The 21,727-nt window shown below is 57.1% G+C and overlaps 2 protein-coding genes across 2 annotated transcripts in view; one reads left to right on the forward strand and one right to left on the reverse strand.

The window, feature by feature from the left end:
* Positions 1 to 21,727, forward strand: part of GAS8 (growth arrest specific 8) — a 33,899-nt gene that overhangs the window by 4,017 nt on the left and 8,155 nt on the right. The window contains exons 3-11 of the mRNA XM_052656441.1: positions 2,232 to 2,429; positions 2,764 to 2,970; positions 4,426 to 4,480; positions 5,018 to 5,223; positions 5,585 to 5,752; positions 6,077 to 6,163; positions 8,187 to 8,396; positions 9,184 to 9,249; positions 11,308 to 11,497. Coding sequence (XP_052512401.1) covers positions 2,232 to 2,429; positions 2,764 to 2,970; positions 4,426 to 4,480; positions 5,018 to 5,223; positions 5,585 to 5,752; positions 6,077 to 6,163; positions 8,187 to 8,396; positions 9,184 to 9,249; positions 11,308 to 11,457 — 1,347 coding nt within the window. The 3' untranslated portion in view covers positions 11,458 to 11,497. The remainder of the gene's footprint in view (positions 1 to 2,231; positions 2,430 to 2,763; positions 2,971 to 4,425; positions 4,481 to 5,017; positions 5,224 to 5,584; positions 5,753 to 6,076; positions 6,164 to 8,186; positions 8,397 to 9,183; positions 9,250 to 11,307; positions 11,498 to 21,727) is intronic.
* Positions 11,850 to 14,293, reverse strand: LOC128063640 (5-hydroxyisourate hydrolase-like). Its single transcript, XM_052656442.1, has 4 exons — positions 14,234 to 14,293; positions 13,709 to 13,848; positions 12,303 to 12,438; positions 11,850 to 11,952 (listed from the first exon to the last, which is right to left on the reverse strand). The coding sequence occupies exons 1-4, from the start codon at positions 14,291 to 14,293 to the stop codon at positions 11,863 to 11,865; spliced, it is 426 nt and encodes a 141-aa protein (XP_052512402.1). The 3' UTR covers positions 11,850 to 11,862.

A 21,727-nucleotide genomic window follows, 5' to 3' on the forward strand; every position in this document is an offset into this window, starting at 1 on the left:
TTCCAGATGTTCAAGCTGGTTTTAGATAAGGCAGAGGAACCAGAGATCAAATTGCCAACATCCGCTGGATCATGGAAAGAGCAAGAGAGTTCCAGAAAAACATCTACTTCTGCTTTATTGACTATGCCAAAGCCTTTGACTGTGGATCACAACAAACTGTGGAAAATTCTGAAAGAGATGGGAATACCAGACCACCTGACTTGACTCTTGAGAAATCTGTATGCAGGTCAGGAAGCAACAGTTAGAACTGGACATGGAACAACAGACTGGTTCCAAATAGGAAAAGGAGTACGTCAAGGCTGTATATTGTCACCCTGCTTATTTAACTTCTATTCAGAGTACATCATGAGAAACGCTGGGCTGGAGGAAGCACAAGCTGGAATCAAGATTGCTGGGAGAAATATCAATAATCTCATGTATGCAGATGACACCACTTTTATGGCAGAAAGTGAAGAAGAACTAAAGAGCCTCTTGGTGAAAGTGAAAGAGAGTGAAAAAGTTGGCTTAAAGCTCAAGATTCAGAAAACGAAGATCATGGCATCCAGTCCCATCACTTCATGGGAAATAGATGGGGAAACAGTGGAAACAGTGGCTGACTTTATTTTGGGGGGCTCCAAAATCACTGCAGATGGTGACTGCAGCCATGAAATTAAAGATGCTTACTTCTTGGAAGAAAAGTTATGACCAACCTAGACAGAATATTAAAAAGCAGAGATGTTACTTTGCCAACAAAGTTCTGTCTAATCAAGGCTATGGTTTTTCCAGTAGTCATGTATGGATGTGAGAGTTGGAATGTAAAGAAAGCTGAGGGCCGAAGAATTGATGCTTTTGAACTGTGGTGCTGGAGAAGACTCTTGACAGTCCCTTGAACTGCAAGGAGATCCAATTGGTCCATCCTAAAGGAGATCAGCCCTGGGTGTTCTTTGGAAGGAATGATGTTGAAGATGAAACTCCAATACTTTGGCCACCTGATGTGAAGAACTGACTCATTGGAAAAGATCCTGATGCTGGGAAAGACTGAGGGCAGGAGGAGAAGGGGACGACAGAGGATGAGATGGTTGGATGGCATCACAGACTTGATGGACATGAGTTTGGGTAAACTCTGGGAGATGGTGATGGACAGGGAGGCCTGGCGTGCTGCGATTCATGGGGTCACAAAGAGTCGGACACGACTGAACGACTGAACTGAACTGTCGCCAAGTTGCTGCAGGATTACTCTGTGGGCGTTGGGCTCCAGAGCTGTTTTCTCATATTTGAAGACAAGTGAGAAATCCAGATATTTATAAGAAGTCTAAATATCGAGTGAGGGAACATCCAGTGTGAGCTAGAGTCAGGAGGAGCCTGGTTTAGATGATTCGTTTGAGTAACACGAAGGCAGCAGGCCCGCAGGTCAGGACTTTTCCTGGGGAGCCAAGCCCCATCCCAGCCCTAGTCCTTGCAGTCTCCTGGCTGCCCTTCCTTGCTGAGTTGTTGTCTTGGCCCTCTCTTGAAGTAAGACATCTGGTTTCCTTGTAGGGAACATGGTTATCAAAAGAGGGAAACTTTACAGCCTGGGCCTGAGACTATGCTCAAAAGATAACTAATTCTTGCAAGTGAGAGTCTCAAGAAACTGGAAATCTGTCCTTTTTTCTTTTTTTTTTTTTTACCTATTTGCAGATTTGCATTTGGCTCTGGATCAAACCCTCTTGACTGTTTCAGATCTACTGGTTTTGTCTGCTATTTTTTGCTTGACGTGTATCCTTAAAGGTGAAAGGTTTTTACATTTTATATCATTTGTATGAAAATATTTGCATTATTGTCATATCTTTGTATCATAGGCCCATATGACCTTCTGGCTGATATATTCTTGTTTCTCAACCATGCTGTTTAGAAGCAGCTTGGATGGTGTGTCCATTTTAGTTGTCTGCTCTTGTGCTAACAGTGTTGCTAATACCTTTAAGTGGAACACTACTGTGTTCTTTTGAGAAATTTCTTTAGTGTAAATTCCCAAGGGTGAATAAAAGGATATAATCATATTATGACTGTTGGCCAAATACAAGAGATTTCTACTGTCTGCTGATGTCCCCTGTTCCTGAGGCTTCCCAGCACTCTGTGTTAGGTTCTCACTTTACACTCATGGTTTACTTTGAGATGAGAGTAGCGCCCCCCACCGTCTTCCTGGCCTTTCTCTGCCCACCCTCCCCTGGTCACGGGTGGGCCCTCTGGCTGCCTCACCCCGCTCTGCCCACCAGGTGGAGGAGCACATCGGCCGCATCCGGGAGGAGCTGGACCGCGAGCGAGAGGAGCGCAACTACTTCCAGCTGGAGCGCGACAAGATCCACACTTTCTGGGAGATCACACGGAGGCAGCTGGAGGAGAAGAAGGCTGAGCTGCGGAACAAGGACCGGGAGATGGAGGAGGCCGAGGAGAGGCACCAGGTGGAGATTAAGGTGAGGGGGCTGGCCCAATCCCATGGGAGTCGCCGCGCGACAGAGGAGCTGGCCCGAGGTCCAGGGGCATGGTCATGCCTTGCTTTGGGCGGTCACGCCTTTTGTGTCCTTTGACATTGGGAACTTGAAGGTATTTTTTAATAACAAAGCAGGTATGTCCAGCTGAGCATGTCAGCCTATGTGTGCAGGTGAGAAGTCGTGTAGAGGTGCGCAGGTGGGCATGTGTGTTCAAGCGAGCCTGTGCGTGCAGGCCGAGCCTGTGTGCACAGGCGAGCATATGTGTGTGCAGGTGAGTGGACAGAGCAGGTGAGCAGCAGCACTCCCTCACCCCCAGGTCTACAAGCAGAAGGTGAAGCACCTGCTGTACGAGCATCAGAGCAGCCTGACGGAGATGAAGGCGGAGGGCACCGTGGTCATGAAGCTGGCGCAGAAGGAGCACCGTGCACAGGAAGGGACGCTGCGCCGGGACATGCGGGCGCTGAAGGTGGAGCTGAAGGAGCAGGAGCTGGCCAACGAGGTGATGGTGAAGAACCTGCGGCTGGTAGGTGCCAGGGCAGCTGTGAACGTGTTGGGACTTAGCCACACCTGGGAATTCATGGTTCTGTATAAAAAGATTGCCGGTGGGCAATTAACTGAAATGTTCAGCAACAACGATTGCATCAGCCAAACAAACCCCTCTGGGGCCAGGTGCAGAGTTCTGTCTCAGACTTGAGCGACCGGTTGACTTCCCAACAGGGAGATCCAGCCTGGGCTGCTCTCCACGTGCTGCCGACCCTGGGCCCCTGGAGTGAGCCGCCCGCCAGCCCTTTAGCTGCTGCGGCCTTGGTCCTGTGAGCATGCTGAAAAGCACCTCACTGGCCTTGGAGCCTCTTTGATCCTTTCAGAGGGAGGCTGAGGGGCTCTGGGTGGAGGCTGGAATTCCTTCTTAAGTGCTTGTAGCACACCAGGCCTGGCTCAGATTGTGGGTGCTCAGAGGGTGGGGCTGACAGAATGCCTGCCCGTGTGTGGCTGACGGTCAGGAGAGGACAGGCCTCTCTGAGACAGAAAACAAAGTAAACTGCCAAACACGCGTCACAGGTCCGCGGGCATGAGTGCTCCAGGAGATGCGGGAAGTGAGGTGGTTGCGTTTCTCTACAGGTTCTGTGAATTCATTGAGAAGGTGACACCCAAGCAAAGGTGGGGGAAGGCAGGGCTGAGCCAGGCTAGGGGAGACCAGGCCGTGGGAAAGGTTGGGATGGACCAGCATGAAGGCTGCAAGGAATGAGGAGGCTGTGGACAGGACTGGGGCTTTGACAACCCTGCCGCATCTGAGTTGGGGACCTCTGGAGGGCCTGGGCAAAGAGAGGATGTGTCCAACTTTGGCTTTCAAAGGTTCTCCTGGCTGTGAGTTGAAAGACTTTTGTCAATACGTTTGCTATATGTCTGAACGCAGCCCAGCCTCAACTGAATCTGGGAACATAATGCAGAGTTTTCCTTGAAGCTTGAGGGTGCAGAAGATGTGGTTCCTCGAGGGGCCTGGCTGTTTTGACAGAAGCACAGCATGGGCTGGCTTCCACCGAGTGTAGTCTCTGCTTACCCAGGGCACGGTGTGGGATAGTTACATGCTCAGAGTGCCTCTTGGCATGAAAATAAAGTATAATTTAAGCCTTTCATTCAAACTTTATAGCTGTCAGAGTAGTTTGTCCTGGTATTCTAAGCCAAAGCAGATCAGCACCACACGGGGTGCCTACAGCTCTGGGTGGGTCTGGTCTTGCTGCCCAGCCTGTGGGCACAGCCAGGGTGTGAGTGTCATCAGCATCTTCCCCAGTCCATTATGAAATGTGGAATTTCCCGGACCCTCATTCCTCTGGGCTGGTCCTGAGCCCGGGGGTGAGGGTCCAGCCAGAGCAGCAGCCGCACAGGCTGTTGGTGCTAGTGAGGAGGGGGCCCTGCCACAGGGCCGGTGTCTGTCCTGTCCCGACTGGCCTCCAGTGACAGCCTGCTTCTGCCTCTGCAGAAACACACCGAGGAGATCACCAAGATGCGCAACGACTTTGAGAGGCAGGTGCGAGGTCAGTGCTTCCCGCGCTCCACTGTGTAAGGCGGCCCGAGAGCCCCTCCTGTCAGGAAGGAACTGCCCTCCAGTTAAAACAGCCCAGACATGTGGAGTGAGAGGACGTGGTCATTTCTAAGGCTGGTGTCTGTGGGAAGTGGGAGGCTGGGAGGACCCCCTCACCCGCCCCCCGCCCTGGCACACAGTGACTTCTGGAGCAGGTTGCCCAGCTGGGGGCGGCATGCTGTCCCTCCTGTCCTGCAGAGGCGCCGACCTCAGCCACAGTCTGGCTGGATGGCCGTGGTCCGTGTCCCCTGGCACTGGGTGACGCTTGGCTGTTGGGATCCCCGAGGCAGGGACTGATCAGCAGTGCCTGCGACAGGCAGAGGAGGGCATGTGCTGGTGCCACGCAGCAGGAGAAGCGCCCTGCCCTGACCCGCTGTCGGCAGCCTCCATCCCCTGAGAGGTCTCCCGCCTTGGGCACAGCCGCCATCTGGTCTCGTCGCCACGGCACCAGGGGTTCTGCTCAGCTGCTCTGGGTGCTGCTCCCTTTCAGAAATCGAGGCCAAGTACGACAAGAAGATGAAGATGCTTCGGGACGAGCTCGACCTGCGCAGGAAGACAGAGATCCACGAGGTGGAGGAGAGGAAGAACGGCCAGATCACCACGCTGATGCAGCGGCACGAGGAGGCCTTCACCGACATCAAGAACTACTACAACGACATCACCCTCAACAACCTGGCTCTCATCAACTCCCTCAAGGTGCCGCCGGGGCTGCCTGCCACTTCGGGCCCACACCCCTGCTCGTAGACACACCTGGCCTTCAGCGGCCCCTGACTGAAACGCACAGATTGTGAGTCCGCTCACGTGGTGGGGAAGTCATAGGCCCATGCGCACCAGGGGTGTCGTCGCACCTAAGTGCTGGCAGTGAGCACAGCGGAAGCTCTGCTTGCATGCAGGCCGCGTTACTAGAGAATTCAGAAACTATTCTCCGTGTTTACACACGGAACACATGCCCCAGGACCATCCTCTCTGGGCAGGAGAGCTCGCAGCCCCCGTGCAGGCCACAGCCCCCAGTCCTGCCACCAACATCCCCCTCCCGCTCCTCCCCCGCCCCCCCCAGGAGCAGATGGAGGACATGAGGAAGAAGGAGGAGCACATGGAGAAGGAGATGACGGAGGTGGCCATGCAGAACCGGCGCCTGGCGGACCCCCTGCAGAAGGCTCGGGAGGAGATGAATGACATGCAGAAGAAGCTCGGGGGCTATGAGAGGGACAAGCAGATCCTGGTGGTGGGTTTCTGCTGCATTCCCAGCCCTCCCTGGTGTGAAGGGGCAGGAAGGTCGGGCAGGTGTCTCCCGAGTCCCAGAGCGGAGTCGGCCCTCGGGGCACCAGGGGAGGTGCTGAACCCCTCTGTCCCCTGCCTGGTGACCTCCTGGGGGCACGTGGGGTTGGCACCTGTTCTGGGAGCCAGGTGGCCCCTGGCTGCCATGGTGGGGCTCGGTCCATTGTGTCCGGGAGCCATTCACTCTGATGATCACCTCACCTGCTTCTCTCTCCTGAGCCGCATCTTGTGGGTGCCTGAACTGGGGGTGCTTTGTGACCCTTCTCTCCAGTGCACAAAAGCCCGTCTGAAAGTCACTGAGAAGGAGCTGAAGAGCCTGAGGTGGGAGCACGAGGTGCTGGAGCAGCGATTCATCAAGGTGGGCTCCAGGTTATCTGGGGGGCTCCTGGCATATCTGGGGGGCTCCTGGCATGTCTGGGGGGGCTCTGGGGCGTCTGGGGGGCTCCAGGATGTCTGGGGGCCTCCTGGGGCATCTGGGAGGCTCTAGGATGTCTGGGGGCCTCCTGGGGTGTCTGGGGGCTCCCAGCATGTCTGGGGGCTCCTAGGGTGTCTGAGGGTCTCCCAGTGCATCTGGGGGGCTCCCGGTGCATCTGGGGGCTCCCGGGGCATCTGGGGGGCTCCTGTTGTGTCTGGGGGCTCCCAGGGCATCTGGAGGACTCCTGGCATGTCTGAGGGCTCCTGGCACATCTCGGGGGCTGGGTCCCCTGCTCTGGTCCCTCCCCATTCTGCAGGGCTCTCAGTGGACGAGGTTGATGTCTTAGCAGTTCCCCACTGCTCTCCCCTTGGGCTGGCCTCTGAAGCAGTGGTGGTCTGGCCCATCTTTCATCCCTGTGTGTGTCTCCGAGTCCTAACCCTTTATGTGTGTGTCATAGGAAGCCTGTGGGTGAAAATGCAAGGCCTTGGGGCTGCACGCTGGTCCTCACACATGGCGACAGCACCCCGAGTTCTTCCTAACTCTCGAGTGTGCCGGTGTAGGGCCTTGCTTCCCAGAAGTGGGGGCACCTGGCACACGCTGGCCTATTCCTCCCAGCCCACGTTTCTCTCCAGAGTAGCCTGTGTCCCCTGGTGAAAATCCCTTGTCAGTCCTTACTGCTATAGGCACCCTGTTAGGTACATCTTTGTGTGGTGTGTGACCGTTTTTTGGAACGGTGATTCCTAGCAGAGGAATTGGTGAGTCAGACGGCTAGTGTTGAGAATGTGGACGATCTGCCTGAGGGCTGTTCAGAGTTGTGGCCTCATCCATGGTTTCCCAGGGGGCCGTCCCCCACCCCAGCTCCTCACTGATGGGACTGGGTGTGTGTGTCTCACTGAACGTGCTTCTCTGCAGACGGCGCCCCCGCATGCTTGGTTCCCGGGGTCTGGCTGAGGGCAAGCACCTTGTGTGTCAGCTGTTAGCACCTTTCCCACTGAAACACTCTCATAGACTGTGATGGTGGAAAGGACCCAGTTCCTCGGGAACATCCCACAAGCAGCTGGATCTGGAGTCACCCCACAGGGGCTTCCGAGGGCCCTGCAGGCAACAGGGAGATGCTGCTCCCGCTGGTCAAAGTGGGCATGAGTCGGGAGGAGGCAGCTCAGGCAGGCTCAGGCCATGTAGGTCTGCACTCTCTGCCCCTTGCCCTCCGTTTGTCTACACAGTATGTGAGAGAGGCAGTGTCCTGGAAAGCCAGGGTCATCAGGTTTTAAAGAGCAGAGGGCCTGGGAGTGGACGGAAGCAGATGTGAGGTGTGGCAGTGTGGCCAGAAGGACGGGGCCACAGGTTTGCAGCGCAGTGCTCGTCGCGCCTCGCAGTGCTGTGTGTTCTTTACGGGCGTGGAGAACATTCTGGAAGGAGTCCCAGCCAGTGCTCAGATGGTGGCCTCTGGGAAGTGGGGTTTAGGAGGGTCACTTTTTCCTGTTACACCCCTGCTAAGTCTTGACTTCTAAATGGTGCACAGTTAAAAGAAGACGCGGAAGCACGTTGTCCTTGGTGGGCAGGCAGCTGGCTGTAGGATCTGGGGCAGATGGAGGGGACCTCTTCAAGGGCCCCCACCCCAGCATTGCTGAGTCTGAGGCCCTGATCTCCTGTGGGGATGATTGGGGGTGGGGTGCGCTCCTGAGCCTGCTGCCCAGACCCAGGGCAGGGCTGGCTCTGGCTTCTTGGTGGGAGGGTCTCTCTCTGCAGCTCATCCTGAGGGTCCCCATGGCTTCCTGCCACACCTCCCAGAGGTATTTTCTCCTGCCTCCCATTGTGTGGACACTGTACTCCTTTAATTTGGTTGCAGAGAGTGGGGCTTGGGCACAGACCAGCCTGCCCATGGCCAGACGCTGGGGAAGGCGGGGGCGTGGCCCTGGGCAGAGCGGGAGGGGCATCCTGCCAGCGAGGTACCCGCGCCTCACAGGTGCAGCAGGAGCGGGATGACCTGTACCAGAAGTTCACCACGGCCATCCTGGAGGTGCAGCAGAAGGCGGGTTTCAGGAACCTCATCCTGGAGCGCAAGGTGCAGGCACTGGTTGCTGCTGTGGAGAAGAAGGAGGTGCAGTTCAATGAGGTGCTAGCAGCCTCCAACCTGGACCCCGCGGCTCTGACCCTCGTGTCCCGCAAGCTGGAGGTAGGCCTCGAGGGCTGTGCTTGGGGCTCCGTCCCTCCAGGGCAGACCCTCAGTCAGCCTCGGGGAGGGGTGGTCGCAGTTTCCTGGCCAGAGTGCCCAGGTCCGTGAGCGCCGTGGACTCCTAGCTCCAGTGTCTTCAAGGTCTCCCCAGCCCCTCTTTGGCCTTTTAACCCTCCTAGCCCGAGTCCACTACCCACTCCAGCTTGGACTCTTAGCCGAGGCCACAGCCGCCATCTGCCTGGACACTAAGCTATGCTGGAAGAGACCACGGCGGGCGAGAGGCAGGCCTGCGGTGGCCTGTGCGGCGGGTGGTGGGAAGGTTTCCCTGGGAGGCACGCCTGAGCACAGGCTGAGCGTCTGTTCCTGTGAGCGTCCGCAGTTGTCTGTGGTGTTCCCCTGGGGCAGGCTGTCCTGGGCACCGGGCATTGCTGGGAAAGGACAGATGAGGCCTTGGTGCCCAAGGGCCAGAGGGCCTGACAGCACCTGGCAGGGACCCCGCCCAGAGCTGGGCCTCGACCTCTGCTCCCTGACCTGGGATGTGTCACAGAAAGAGCAGGTGACGGGGACAGGAGTCTCTGGTGTTGCCAGGGTGGCGTGGCCTGGCTCTGGGGTCCTGGTCAACTGGGTGACCTGAGGCTGCTAGGCCCAAGGTTAGGTCCCCTCCGGGTCTAGGGGGTGGACATACACTGGGGTCTCACTCTGAGGCCTTCCCACAGCAGTCCCTCCCTGTGTGGATGTCCCTGAGGTGGGGCCAGGCTGTGGTTCCCTGATGCCTTCCTCTCCCCAGGACGTTCTGGAATCGAAGAACAGCGCCATCAAGGATCTGCAGTACGAGCTGGCCCGGGTGTGCAAGGTGCGGAGGGCCCCCCACCCCCTCTCACCCAGGAGCCCCCCATCTTGACGCTGACTCCCCAGATCAGGGTGCTGACCCAGTCTGAGGCCATCGGTGCCCGCCTGGGTCACTGGGCCTGTGTGTGGCTGAGCCTCTGCTGGCGCCTCCCAGTGCACGGCCTGCCTGGTATCCCATGCAGCCCTTGCTCTGGCACCGTGGTGCTAGCCTGGCCTCTGGGGCGGTTGCCGGGGGGTTCTCTTTGCTCCCCCAGGTTAACGTCCACGTCCTCCATGTGGGGGCAGTTAGGGCTCCAGCCTTTCTCAACCACTCATGGAGGCTTCCCGCACAGTGCCCTGACCCTGGTACCATCTGTGTCCTGCACTGAGTGTCCCCAGCTCCCCGGCTGAGCCCACAGCTCTGTCAGAGCTTGGCCCGTGGAGACACAGATGCAGTGCTGCCTGCAGAGAGCAGACACCCCACAAGTGTGACCCAGACACGAGCCCTGGGTCTTGGAGCCCGGGTGAAGGCATTGCCATCATGGGCACTGGGCTCCGTGGTGACCAAATGCCCTGGCCTTCCCTGCCCATCGGGCCCTCCCCGGGTGCTCTGGCAACCCTGATGCGTACTCGCAGAAAATTAGGGCCACGCACTGGGTGCGTGTGGCTCTCGGGAGAACTTCCGTAACCCACATCTGATTGTCGGGAGGGCTGAGCCCCAGAGGAGGAGGGCTGGGGCCCATACCCTGGAGCCCGGTCCTTACTCGCCCTTCTGTCTCAGCTCCCAGCATCTTGTCGTGATAATGCTGGGGACAAGGTGTCCCTTTGAGCTTTTGTCCTGAGTCAGGCTAGGCTCTCAGCATGTAACATGCTCCGCTCTTCACGTCCTTACCACCACCTTGTGAAATGTGCTCTTTGAGAAAAAGTAGGGGGGACAGAGATCCTGCCTACATCGGTCCTGCCAGCACCACTGCCCAGACCTTGGCTTTTCTGGGAAGGGGAAAGGGAATAGATGCCAACAGACATGGCGGGGAGTGTGGTTCCTAGGAAGGCAGGGATGGTGAGCCTGAGTGAGAGCCTGCGGGAACCAGGAACTCTGAGTGCACCCTCTTCAGCCTCCCCAGCCGTGAATCAGGGACGTTACTGGAGGTCCCACACATGAAGTAGCTGGGTAGCACCTGGTGAAGTTCTTAGACTTGGGCCACGCTTGTTCTCTCAGTAGGGAAGCCCCTGGTTATCTTCCAGCTGAGCTGGGGGGTGTCTGTGCATGAACATCACCACCCGCCTACCTGGAACCGCACTTCCGTGGGTGGGGCCTCAGTGACTTCAGCCCTCCTTCCACAGGGCCTTTCTTGGGTGAGTTTGGTCTTATGGAGGCCAATCACCCGGGTTTGTTCTGCTTACTTTACTCATCCCCTGGAGAGTCATGTGCTCTGAAAAGCTTTACATGCCTGTTTGCACCGCTAACTGCCGAGCAAATGCTCTCAAGACTGGGACATTAAGAGGGGGAATGACAGAACAGGGTCAGCACAGGCTGAGAGGCCACAGGTGGTGGTGGCTGAGACCACGTCTCTCAGACTGACAGCCCGATCAAATGGGGGCCGTTAGAAAGCAACAGGACGCCCCAGTGGAGTCACTTGTGTGAGCCTGACCAGGGCTTCTGCCTGAACTGACCGCCACCTCAGCCTCTCCAGGAGTGGAGATTCTGACCCATCAGCCTGGGGCTTTCTGGTCAGCACTAGGGAGGTGACCTGCTAAAGACCCCCGCCTCCCTCAGGGAAGGCACTGTTGTTGGAGGGTGGCCGCACCCTGCCCCTCCATGCCCACTGAGCCTCCATCTTGTGCAGCTTCTTGGAGGGCCCTTCTGTTTAACAAGTGGCTGTTGCCGACTCAGGAAGCCCCAAGTAGAGCTAGTGAAATCTAAGTCTTTAAACTTATATAAATGTGTGTGGGCCTGGGCCTGGGCCTGGGCCTGGCACAGTCAGCACCTGGAAAAGGCGTGTCCTCCACGGGGCTGGGTGGCCTGAGCAAGGGTCACCCCGGCTACCCCCACCCCCCCGACAACACCGCTGTGTCCCTGCAGGCCCACAATGACTTGCTGCGCACATATGAGGCAAAGCTCCTGGCCTTCGGAGTCCCCCTGGACAACGTGGGTTTCAAGCCCCTGGAGACCGCTGTGATCGGGCAGACGCTGGGACAGGGCCCTGCAGGACTTGTGGGCACCCCAACGTAGCCCCAGCCTGGGTGAGGTCCCCCCACAGCAAAGACAGCAGGTATTTGCTCTGTAGACATGTGTTGTCAGAGAATGAAGGTTTCCACGTGTGCTGCGTGTCCTCTTGTGTGGCTGCGTGGAGAGGTGCCCCCAGGCTCCCCAGTGCTCCCCCTGTGCGCACACCCGCCCCTCATCCCCCCGGGGCAGCTCCCACCAAGCTTGCCTCATGACTGAAGCCACCTTGCAGATGTCAGCAGCAACTTTATTGAAGCCTGAGTGACACCTGCCCCTGCGACATGGGGCCAGAATGTCCCAGGGAAAGTGTGACCCTCGTGCCCATCAGGAACTTGCCCACCCGCTGCTTGGGGGAGGCCTGGTCTGCCGTGGCGCCATGTCCGCGCCCACAGGCTGGCTGCCGGTCAGCCGCTAGCTCCCTCGGTATGTGGTGTAAGACCACGGGCTCAGCAGCAGTGGCACGTGGAACTTGTGGGTCTCATTTGTGATGGTGAAAACGACCTGCGGGGAGAGGGGGCACTGGGAGTGCACACAGCCTGGCCCAGTAGAGACAAGACTGTGGGTGGGGCTGGGGTCTGCCCAGGGAAAGCACTCAGTCTGAGGGGCCCCTGGGCCTGAAGGTTCCCAAGGGTTAGGAACACCCTGAACAGGTCAGGCAAAGGGGACAGAGACTGGAAGGGCTCGGGTGAACCTCTGTCCGCCTGGGCTGAGTCAGCCTGACTGTGGGGTGGCGCGGCACGGGCATGGTGTGGTCAAGGCCAGGAGCTCAGAGCAGGTGCTTATTGGGATGGGGGGCAGGACCAGCCTGCGGGTCACAGTGCATCTCAGGCCTCCACCCGTCTGGCCCTCACCTCCACGTATGGGTAGAAGCTTTCCTGGCCCCTCTTCTGCCAGTAGCCCTCGGTGTCAAAGGACAGCTTGTAGGTGCCCGCCTTCATCTGGCCTGGAGGTAGGAGCCCAGGGCAGCGGCCGTCACGATCTGTGCAACTGGGGAGAGGGGGGTTGCTGCAGAGGGGTCCCTGCCTGGGTCTCCTGGGTCCGTGTGGCCAGTGGCCTGACTCGGACCTAGGTGAGCAGGGCCTGGGTGGCTCTCCAGCAGGGCAGCGTCCAGGACCAGGGCTATGTCCCCTCACTGTCCTTAGGGAACCCCAGAGAAGAGAAGGGAAAGAACCTTCCCTTCCCCCCCACTTCATGTCTGGCACAAAGACTTCACGTTTTCTCTAGGCGTAAGAGTGCTTATTTACAAATTAAAAAAAATAGGTTGTACTAGCTGTACTGTTTCATAACGTGTGCACGTGGGCTAAGTCACTTCAGTCGTAACCAACTCTCTGTGACCCTTGGACTGTAGCCCATCAGGCTCCTCTGTCCATGGGATTTCACAGGCAAGAATACTGGAGTGGGTAGCCATACCCTCCTCCAGGGGATCCTCCCAACCCAGGGATCGAACCCATGTCTCTGAAGTCTGCGTTGGCAGCCGGGTTCTTCACTGCTATCACCACCAGGGACGTGTAAAAACCAAGTACTTGCTGTTCACTACATTGCGCTTTCTGGGTGAGTGACTGTGTCCAGGCTGCCATCCGCGTGTTTCCAGCTGCAGTGCCGGAGGCTCTGAGGGCCTCTGCTCACCAGGAGGCCATGCTCTCAAGTGTCCGTGCTGTGATCAGCATCAGCAGCACTTACCAGCGCAGTTTAGGGGGTTGGGAGTGGCTCTGTGTGGCTCCATGTGCTCCTCCACGCTCAGATTTGACCTGGACCCCCTTTCATGAAGGGCTCCATAGCCTCATGCCCCAAGCCTTTGAGGTCCACCAGGGGCAGGGGCCTCCTGCCTCACCTTCCATCTCCTCATGTGTGGAAGGGTCTCCTGCAGGGTCTGTACACAGGGTACAGTGGGAACCTAACAAATGTCCAGTGCTCAAGAGCTGCCCAGCACAGGTCACCGCCAGTCAGAGTGACAACCAGGCCTCTCCAATCCCTCCTCAGGCCTCAACTGGCCGGTGGGCAAGGAGAGACAGAGCCCTGTCCCAGCGCAGTGGGCACTCGGTGTGAGCTCTGCCAGCAAGGCTGTAGCACGACCAGGACTACTCAGCCTGTTGAAACAGAGGCTCTGAGAGTCTGCAGGGAGACCGTCCGGCCGGGTCAGCCCTGCCACTTGCCAGCTGTGCCCACACCCTTTGCCCCGGTGCAGGGCCCCTTGCAGGGGGGGTGGGTGAGGTGGGGGGTGTTCTGGATTGAGACCTGCCCCAGACCACCCTCCTACCTTTTCTTCAGCTCGGTCCACTGCTGGCCACAGTCCTCGAGCCTGGACAGACGGAGGTAGAGGCCTTGGGCCGGGAGCCCTGAGGCAGTGTCCAGCACGTGTGTGGTCAGCGGGCTGCTGCCTGGCTCCATGCCTCTGCCCTAGGCCACAAGAGGGGCAGGGATGCGCTTGTGGGGCAGACGTTGTGTCCACACCCCTTGGTAGGAGGCAGTGCCTTGGAGTAAACAGCCCCCTGATCAAAGTCCCAAACTGCCCTGGGAGGGGTTGGGTGAGGGGGGTGCTGGGGGTGGGAGTGGCATCGGGTAACATATTGCCATACACAATGCTGACCCTTCCCCTTCCTCCCAGCACCGAAGGGGTCTCTATGCCCAGAGCACCCTGGCCACCTTGAACCTCGTCAGGGCCTGGGTGGCCTCAGGGGCTTCTCTCTGAATCCAGCTCTGTCCCCTGATCTGCGGGCCACCTCAGAACTTAGCCCCAGGTGGAGGAGAGGTCAGGGGCTCCGGACCAGGTCTGTCCCCCTACCTCCTGGAAGCCCACGTGTCGCTGGAGTGTCTGCAGCCTCTGGGCTGCCCCAGAGCTCATGCCGCCGGCCTGGGGACTGGCGAGGAGGCCAGCGGTCACACCACACCGCCACCCCCAGAACCTCCCTGGGAAGCCCTGCCCTGGCACCTCCCACGTGTCCGGCCAATCCAGGGAGGAGTGGAAGGTGCCCAGCCAGAGGGTCCTAGGGGTCTTCTGGGTGGTGGTTGCGGGGGCCAACAGAGCGAATGCAGTGGGCAGACCTACGGAGGCTCCTCCGGGCGGAAGTGGAGGGGCCCTGCAGCATAGGGTTGGGAGTAGGGGTGGGGTACGAGGGGCGGGGCTCGGATGTGGGGGTGGAGTGCTGGGCGGGACCGGACGGGGAGGGGCGCAGCACGGGCAGGGGGTGGTGGGGGAAAGGCGGGGCGGCGCTCTAGCTGGGGTCCATGCCGGCCACTGGAAGCGGAGCAGTGAACCCAGTCACCCCCAGGGCCCTACACCAGTGCCGTTTCTCTTCCTTCCTTGGACGGTCAGGATCTGCTGGAAGCCCCGACAGGCCGCGTGGAGGTTCCTCAGGCAGGACCGACCCCCGGGTTGAGAGTGACAGTGTGGGGTGACACCCTTGTGGTTGCGTTTTACCCCCTCCTACCTGCTCTGACCCTCGACCCCCAAGGTGCAGGGACCTGGCACACTGACAGCGTAGGGTGAGGGCTGTGCAGAAATGAAGGAAGAGACAAGTCTGAGCACACAGGCGTGAAACCCGTCGTTGTACTACAATATCATGTGATGTGCGCACGAACAGATTTTATATAACAGATAAAAATAATGGCATTCTGTATTTACAGTCTGCGTGACATTGTCTGACGAGTTGTGTTGCTCTGGGTGTGGGGTCGTTTTTCTTCTCGCTAAACTGCATGTTCTAATGATCCGAAAGTGAGCGACCTCAGTTTGAGCTTTAAGGATCAAGCCCCTCTGAGGTGGGGAAAGAGACCTCTGGCAAAGTTTGTGCATTGGTTACAACTGCTTTGGAGATAACCAGGAAGTGTGTGTTTGAGACGTAAATATGATGAGGTTTGGCAGGGCTTATGGTTTTAGGAGGTGACCCCACAGAGACACACACATCTGTTTAGGCAAACTGCTATGGGGATGGGACCAGAAACAAGCTTACTTCCCCCATGAGGGATAATTAAATCAATGAACTCCTCTGCACACTGGCAGCTGTGCGGCCCTGTCCAGAGAGTGAGTCCGGTACAGCCCAGTCCAGAGAATGAGCCCAGTCCAGCCCAGTACAGAGAATGAACTGAGTACAGAGAATGAACCCAGTACAGAGAGCGAGCCAAGTACAGAGAGTGAGCCCGGTACAGAGTGAGTCCAGTACAGCCCAGTCCAGAGAGTGAGCCCAGTACAGCCCAGTGCAGAGAATGAACTGAGTACAGAGAATGAACCCAGTACAGAGAGTGAGCCCAGTCCAGCCCAGTCCATAGAGTGAGTCCAGTACAGCCCAGTCCAGAGAGTGAGCCCGGTACAGCCCAGTGCAGAGAATGAATCCAGTCCAGAGAGTGAGCCCAGTCCAGCCCAGTACAGAGAATGAACTGAGTACAGAGAATGAACCCAGTACAGAGAGTGAGCCCAGTCCAGCCCAGTCCATAGAGTGAGCCCAGTACAGCCCAGTACAGAGAATGAATCCAGTCCAGAGAGTGAGCCCAGTGCAGAGAGTGAGCCCAGTACAGAGAATGAACTGAGTACAGATAGTGAGCCTGGGACAGAGTGAGCCCAGTACAGCCCAGTGCAGAGAATGAACCCAGTCCACAGAGTGAGCCCGGTCCAGAGAGTGAGCCCAGTCCAGCCAAGTACAGAGAATGAGCCCAGTACAGAGAGTGAGCCCAGTGCAGAGTGTTGGTGTGTGAGGTGAGTGGTGAGAAGTGGCCGGTGACTAGGGGGAGAGGCAGCTTTAGCCTCATGTTTGAATCTGCAGCAGCTTTCACTCCATTACGAGGGTTCGTTCCCCTCTTCACTGTCACAGGCTCAGGGTGCAGCTGTCAGAGTCTCCGTGTCACAGAGGACAAAGCTGACGTGCAAAGGGGCTGTGTGCTGGAAAACTTTCTGGTGTGGGACACAGGCGAGGGATGCCAGGACCATGTCAGAGATGAGCAGTGTCCATGGGCTGATCATTTTCACTCTGTAACCTTTCCTTGCACACGTACAGTCTCAAATGTCAGAAGCAAGCTAACAAAAACAACAATCAAACTTTTTTTGGCTGCCCTGTCACCCCCTCTGTTTAGAGCCCTGACGCCTTCTCTGCCCAAGAGAGAACCTAGTCCTGGGAGAGCGCTGGGCAGGCCAGGGCATTGCCACAGCTGCTTCTGTGGCCCCACCAGGGCCCCTGCCCAGCCTGCAGGCTTCACCTGGAACCTGAGAGGGCAGCAGATTGACTAAGAGCAAGCAAGGGGTCCAGCCTAATAGTGCCAGGGCCAGCCATGCCACGTTCACCATGTGACCCCTAAGCGGTAGCTGCCACACAGCACCTTAAGGCTCCTGGGAGCAAAGTGCAGCTCTGCTGGTGGGCCTGCCCTTCTCCTCCCACTCCCTTTTCTGACTGTGTGATGTGATGCTGGAGGTGCAGCAGCTCCCCAGCACCAGGAGGCACAACTTGTGCTAAGGAAGACATGAGATCACAAGGAGGAGACAGGCAAGTCCCTTTCTGATGTTGCCTCTGGGCCTCCTGGCAGGTGCGTGGGGCCTTTTGTGTCTGGACTGTGTATGGATGTGAGAGTTGGACTGTGAAGAAGGCTGAGCGCTGAAGAATTGATGCTTTTGAACTGTGGTGTTGGAGAAGACTCTTGAGAGTCCCTTGGACTACAAGGAGATCCAACCAGTCCATTCTGAAGGAGATCAACCCTGGGATTTCTTTGGAAGGAATGATGCTAAAGCTGAAACTCCAGTACTTTGGCCACCTCATGCGAAGAGCTGACTCATTGGAAAAGACTTTGATGCTGGGAGGGATTGGGGGCAGGAGAAGAAGGGGACGACCGAGGATGAGATGGCTGGATGGCATCACTGACTCGATGGACGCGAATCTGAGTGAACTCCGGGAGTTGGTGATGGGCAGGGAGGCCTGGTGTGCTGCGATTCATGGGGTCGCAGAGTTGGACACGACTGAGCGACTGAACTGAACTGAACTGTGTTTTCTTGAGTGACCTTAAACCACTCCTTTTGATTGTTCCAAGCATGTAGCCTGAAGCATTCTGCCTGAGGAGGTTGAGATCATGCAGGTAGCACATGTAACAACACATAGGGTGCTCAGTACCATGGAACTGACAGTCCTTCCCGGGCAGTCGTGACCCTGAACAGTGACAAGAAACTCTCCCCATTGTGGTCCCAGGGAGAAGGAAGCTGGTCTGCCTGCTGTCCGCGTCCGAGCCGGTGCTGGGAGGTCCCTGTCCTACCCTGACCACTGGAGTGGCCCAGGTGGGTGCAGCCTCTCAGGCTCCTCTGAGCCCCTGCTTCACACCTGTCTAGAGTCCTTCCAGGCCGCCATGACAGGTATTTGTGGTGGGAACTCAACAGAAAGGGTGTGAAGGCAGCTGGGACCTTCCTTCACCAAGGACATAACATTGCCAGGTACACTGAGGTGATGCAGGTGTTGGGGAGGCCATTTCAGATGGCGGTGCATGCTGAGAAGGACACAGGGCATGGGGTGCCAGAGGCTGACGGGCAGTGAGTTCAGAGAGTCGCCTTCTCGGAGGATGGGAGATGCTCAGATAGAACTGCGGCTGCGGGCTGGAGTTTCAGGAGGGCCGGCCGATGGGCTGGGGATGGTGAGGCCAGGGCCAGTGGCCACAGGAAGGGTGCGTTTGGCCCCTGGTAGAATTTCTGCTCCCCAAGGACTGGGGTTATTATCTGTCTCCTGACAGCTATTCCTGTGCCTGGAACATGACCTGGGCAGAGGCAGGTGCTAAACAAATATCCTTTGAATGAATGGACAGTCTGAGTGTGTAGATGCACAGGACAGACAGCGTCAGGCTTCAGAGTGGGGGTTAAGTAGATTAGGAGGCAGAGAGAGGCATACAGGGTTTCTAAGCCCAACCTCCCAGCCCCCACAGGGCTCAGCTCCACCCAAGCCTATCTGTTCCCCTAGACACTGTCTTTTATGGTAAACTCACTCTGGCCTTCGCTCACCTGTGTGTCCTGCTCTGCCTGTCTTAAATGGCTCTGAGTCTGTTCCTACCACCTGCGCCTGGAGCTTCTTTATGCTTAAGCCAGGGAAGCCCCTTCCCTGCCTGGGGACGGCTGGACCTTGTCCGTGCCGTGGACTCTGCTCTCTGCACCCGTCTGCCTGTTCAGGTCACTGCCTCGTCCAGGCCTGGGAGCACTGATGGGTCGGGGTGTCCCCGCTGATTCTGGCAGTCCACCAGGCTGAGTCCCGCTGGGCTGCATCGGGAAACTGCTGTTTACCAGTGACACAAGGGCCCCCCTAGAGCACAGGTCGTGGAATGTGCACTGGCCTCAGCTGGACTTTGCAGTCGGGGCCAAAAGCCAGAGGGTCAATGCTGTTGATGCCTGTGTATTTCTTGTTTGGAGATATGTCTGTTTAGTTCTTCTGCCCGTTTTTCAATTGGGTTGTTTGGCTTTTTCTTTTTTTGAGTTGTATGAGCTGTTTGTATGTTTTGGAAATTAAGTCCTTGTTGGTCACATTATTTGGAAATATTTTGTCCCATTCTGTAGGTTGTCTTTTTCATCTTATTTATGGTTTCCTCTGCTGTGCCAAAGCTTGTAAGTTTGATTAGGCCCCCTTTGTTTATTTTTGTTTTTATTTCTGTTGCCTTGGGAGACTGACCGAAGAAACCACTGGTGTGATTTATGTCAGAGAGCGTCTTGCCTGTGCTGTCTTCTGGGGGTTGCTACAGTGTCGTGCCTTTCGTTTATGTCTTCATTGCTCTTGCCTGTTCTCGTTGGCTGCTGTGTCTGTCCCTCACCAGGTGGGACAAGTGTCGATTCGGTGGCTTCACTGGTGGCCCCCTGCTGACCCCCTGACTTGTGGGCCCATCCGGCAGTGGGTGTGCCGGTGGTCTCCACGTGCTAGCTGATGTGACATGGCGCCGAGGGGTCTTGGCTGAGGGTGTTGGCGACGGCCGAGCTGTCTGTGCTGTCGGCTTCTTTACTGCCACCCATGTCCAGCGCTGAGACTCACATCGCAGAGGTTCCTGTGGGGACAAAGGGGAGGGGAGTCGGTAGTCTCAGCCAGTGTGACAAAGCAAACTAGCATAAAATCTAAAATCAAATGTATCCCTTTTTAGTCTACTCATGATGGAGATGATAAAATGATATCAGTGATACAAGTTCCAGTTCAAATACTTCACCAAAGTATTTTAATAGTTTCCACATGGTTTGCTTACTCTTCCAAAAGTCTTTAGGGCATCCTTTCAATGTGACTGTCACTATCGGGGAACAGGTTCCCCTTGATGTGATTAACTTCAGGGACTGGGAAACTGTTAAGTGCTGAAGGGGAGGGTGATGCTCCACACTCCCACCTTTCCATCATGCACTGCTCCCTTCTCCCCGCCCTTGTTAGGGGAGTCTTATCTGGACACTGGCCACGGGGCTGGAGCTGGGCCGAGCATACAAACCAGAGGGGGAGAAGTGCTTGGTTGGGGCTGGCCTGACGGGTTAGGGGCATGTGTCCTGGTTGTTAGAACTGAGCCTCTTCTGTTTGGTCCACTGACGGCCTGAGATGGCCTTGGCCTCACATGGGTGATCAGAACACAGCTTGTCTGCTTGCTGAGCAGCACAGGGTCTCATGTGAGTGATCAGAACACAGCTCGTCTGCCTGCTGAGCAGCATGGGGGCAGAGGAGGCAGCTGGTCCTCTGATGGGTCCTGAGATGGCCTTGGCCTCATGTGTGTGATCAGAACACAGCTCGTCTGCCTACTGAGCAGCACAAGGCCTCACGTGCGTGATCAGAACACAGCTCATCTGCTCGCTGAGCAGCATGAGGGCAGAAGAGGCAGCATTGGTGGTTGCAGGTCGGAGAGGAAGGAGAACACCCTCTCCCAGCTTCCTTTCCTGTGAAACACCTGGTACTTTTCAGTCCTAGGTGTTGGTCAGAGACTCTGGGTTTGTGGACATGGCACCAACAGAAGCTTCCCGAGACACCGCGGTTGGAGGGGGGGCATGAGTTTGAGAGTGGGACAGCACCCCTGCAGGGAGAGGTTGGCCCTGGAATGGCCAGTCATTCCTGTTTTCAGGGGCAGGAGTTGGGAGCATGAAAGGACAACCAGCAGCTGAGCAGGGATGGGGGCAGCCGCAGGGAGGAGGGCCTATGAGCAGGAGGGACACAGCAGGGGCGGGGCTGCCAGTGGACGACCCTGGTCTGTGGGTGACCCCAGATAGTGGATAGTGGCAGCCCCACAATCCCAGAAGGGCCCCCTTGCTGTGAGATGCTGCCTCCCCAGCTTCCCCCCAGTCCCAGCACTCTGGACCAGGGTCTCTACTGCTTGAAACCACAAAAGCCTTTGCAGTCCTGGAGCTGCCCCTGCTCATCTCAAGAGGAACCGTCAGTGCAGTAAGATTTTCTTTGATATTCATACTTTAGTTTCCCAGAGTCTTCATATTTTCCCTGGTGGTGTTGCCATGTGTCACTAAGACCTTCCATTGTCTAACGGTGGGCTTCCTGTCACAGATCTCTCAGAGGCCATCTGCTGGGTGAATGCGGGTTCGCCAGACCTCTCAGAGGCTGTCCACTGGGCGAATGCAGGCTCTTGGTCATTCTGGTCTGTCACAGACCTCTCAGAGGTCGTCAAATGAATGCTCATCACTCTGGCCTGTCCAAGACCTCTCAGAGGCCATCTGTTGGGTGCATGTGGGCTTGTGGTTACTCTGGCCCGTCATAGACCTCTCAACCTCTCAGAGGCCATCTGTTGGGTGCATGTGGGCTTGCCAGACCTCTCAGAGGCTGTCCACTGGGTGAATGCGGGCTCATGGTGACTCTGGTCTGTCACAGACCTCTCAGAGGCCGTCCACTGGGTGAATGTGGGCTTGTGGTCATTGTGGTCTGTCACAGACCTCTCAGAGGCCGTCCGCTGGGTGAATGCGGGCTCGTGGTCATTGTGGTCTGTCACAGGTCTACAAGCTAGGTCTAGAGAAGGCCAGTCCCAGTGAGAAGCCGCTTTCTGACTTCATCTCACATCCCAGGAACTAGTCTTCCAGCCTAAGCAGGTCATTCAGGGTTTCCTGTGTTAGTGCTCACGGCTCACATCCCCTAGAGAGAGTGTTTGAGCTGGGGACACATGTCCCCTGCCACTGGACGCGACACAAGACTGCGTTCCCAGGGGTGGACCAGAAAGGGCTATGGGAGAACTTCTGCCCTACTTGTACTGTGCCCCCAGCCCCTTCCTTCTCCCCACTCAGGATGGAATGTGGGAGAGAAGGAGGGGAACCTGGGTCCCCAGTGAGGCCCTCTCAGAAAAGCTGGGCCTCGGTCGGGCTTGGAGTGTGTGA

The sequence above is a fragment of the Budorcas taxicolor genome, chromosome 18, assembly GCF_023091745.1.
Source record: "Budorcas taxicolor isolate Tak-1 chromosome 18, Takin1.1, whole genome shotgun sequence".
In the NCBI taxonomy this organism is placed as follows: Eukaryota; Metazoa; Chordata; class Mammalia; order Artiodactyla; family Bovidae; genus Budorcas; species Budorcas taxicolor.

What these genes read in the sequence shown, in the direction of transcription:
- LOC128063640 (XM_052656442.1), bottom strand. Translation starts at nt 14,293, where the DNA reads ATGAGCTCTGGGGCAGCCCAGAGGCTGCAGACACTCCAGCGACACGTG. An exon ending in GACACGTGGGCTTCCAGGAG is followed by an intron (nt 13,849 to 14,233) that starts GTAGGGGGACAG and finishes CTTGTGGCCTAG; the next exon opens with GGCAGAGGCATGGAGCCAGG. An exon ending in GCTTCTACCCATACGTGGAG is followed by an intron (nt 11,953 to 12,302) that starts GTGAGGGCCAGA and finishes CTCTCCCCGCAG; the next exon opens with GTCGTTTTCACCATCACAAA.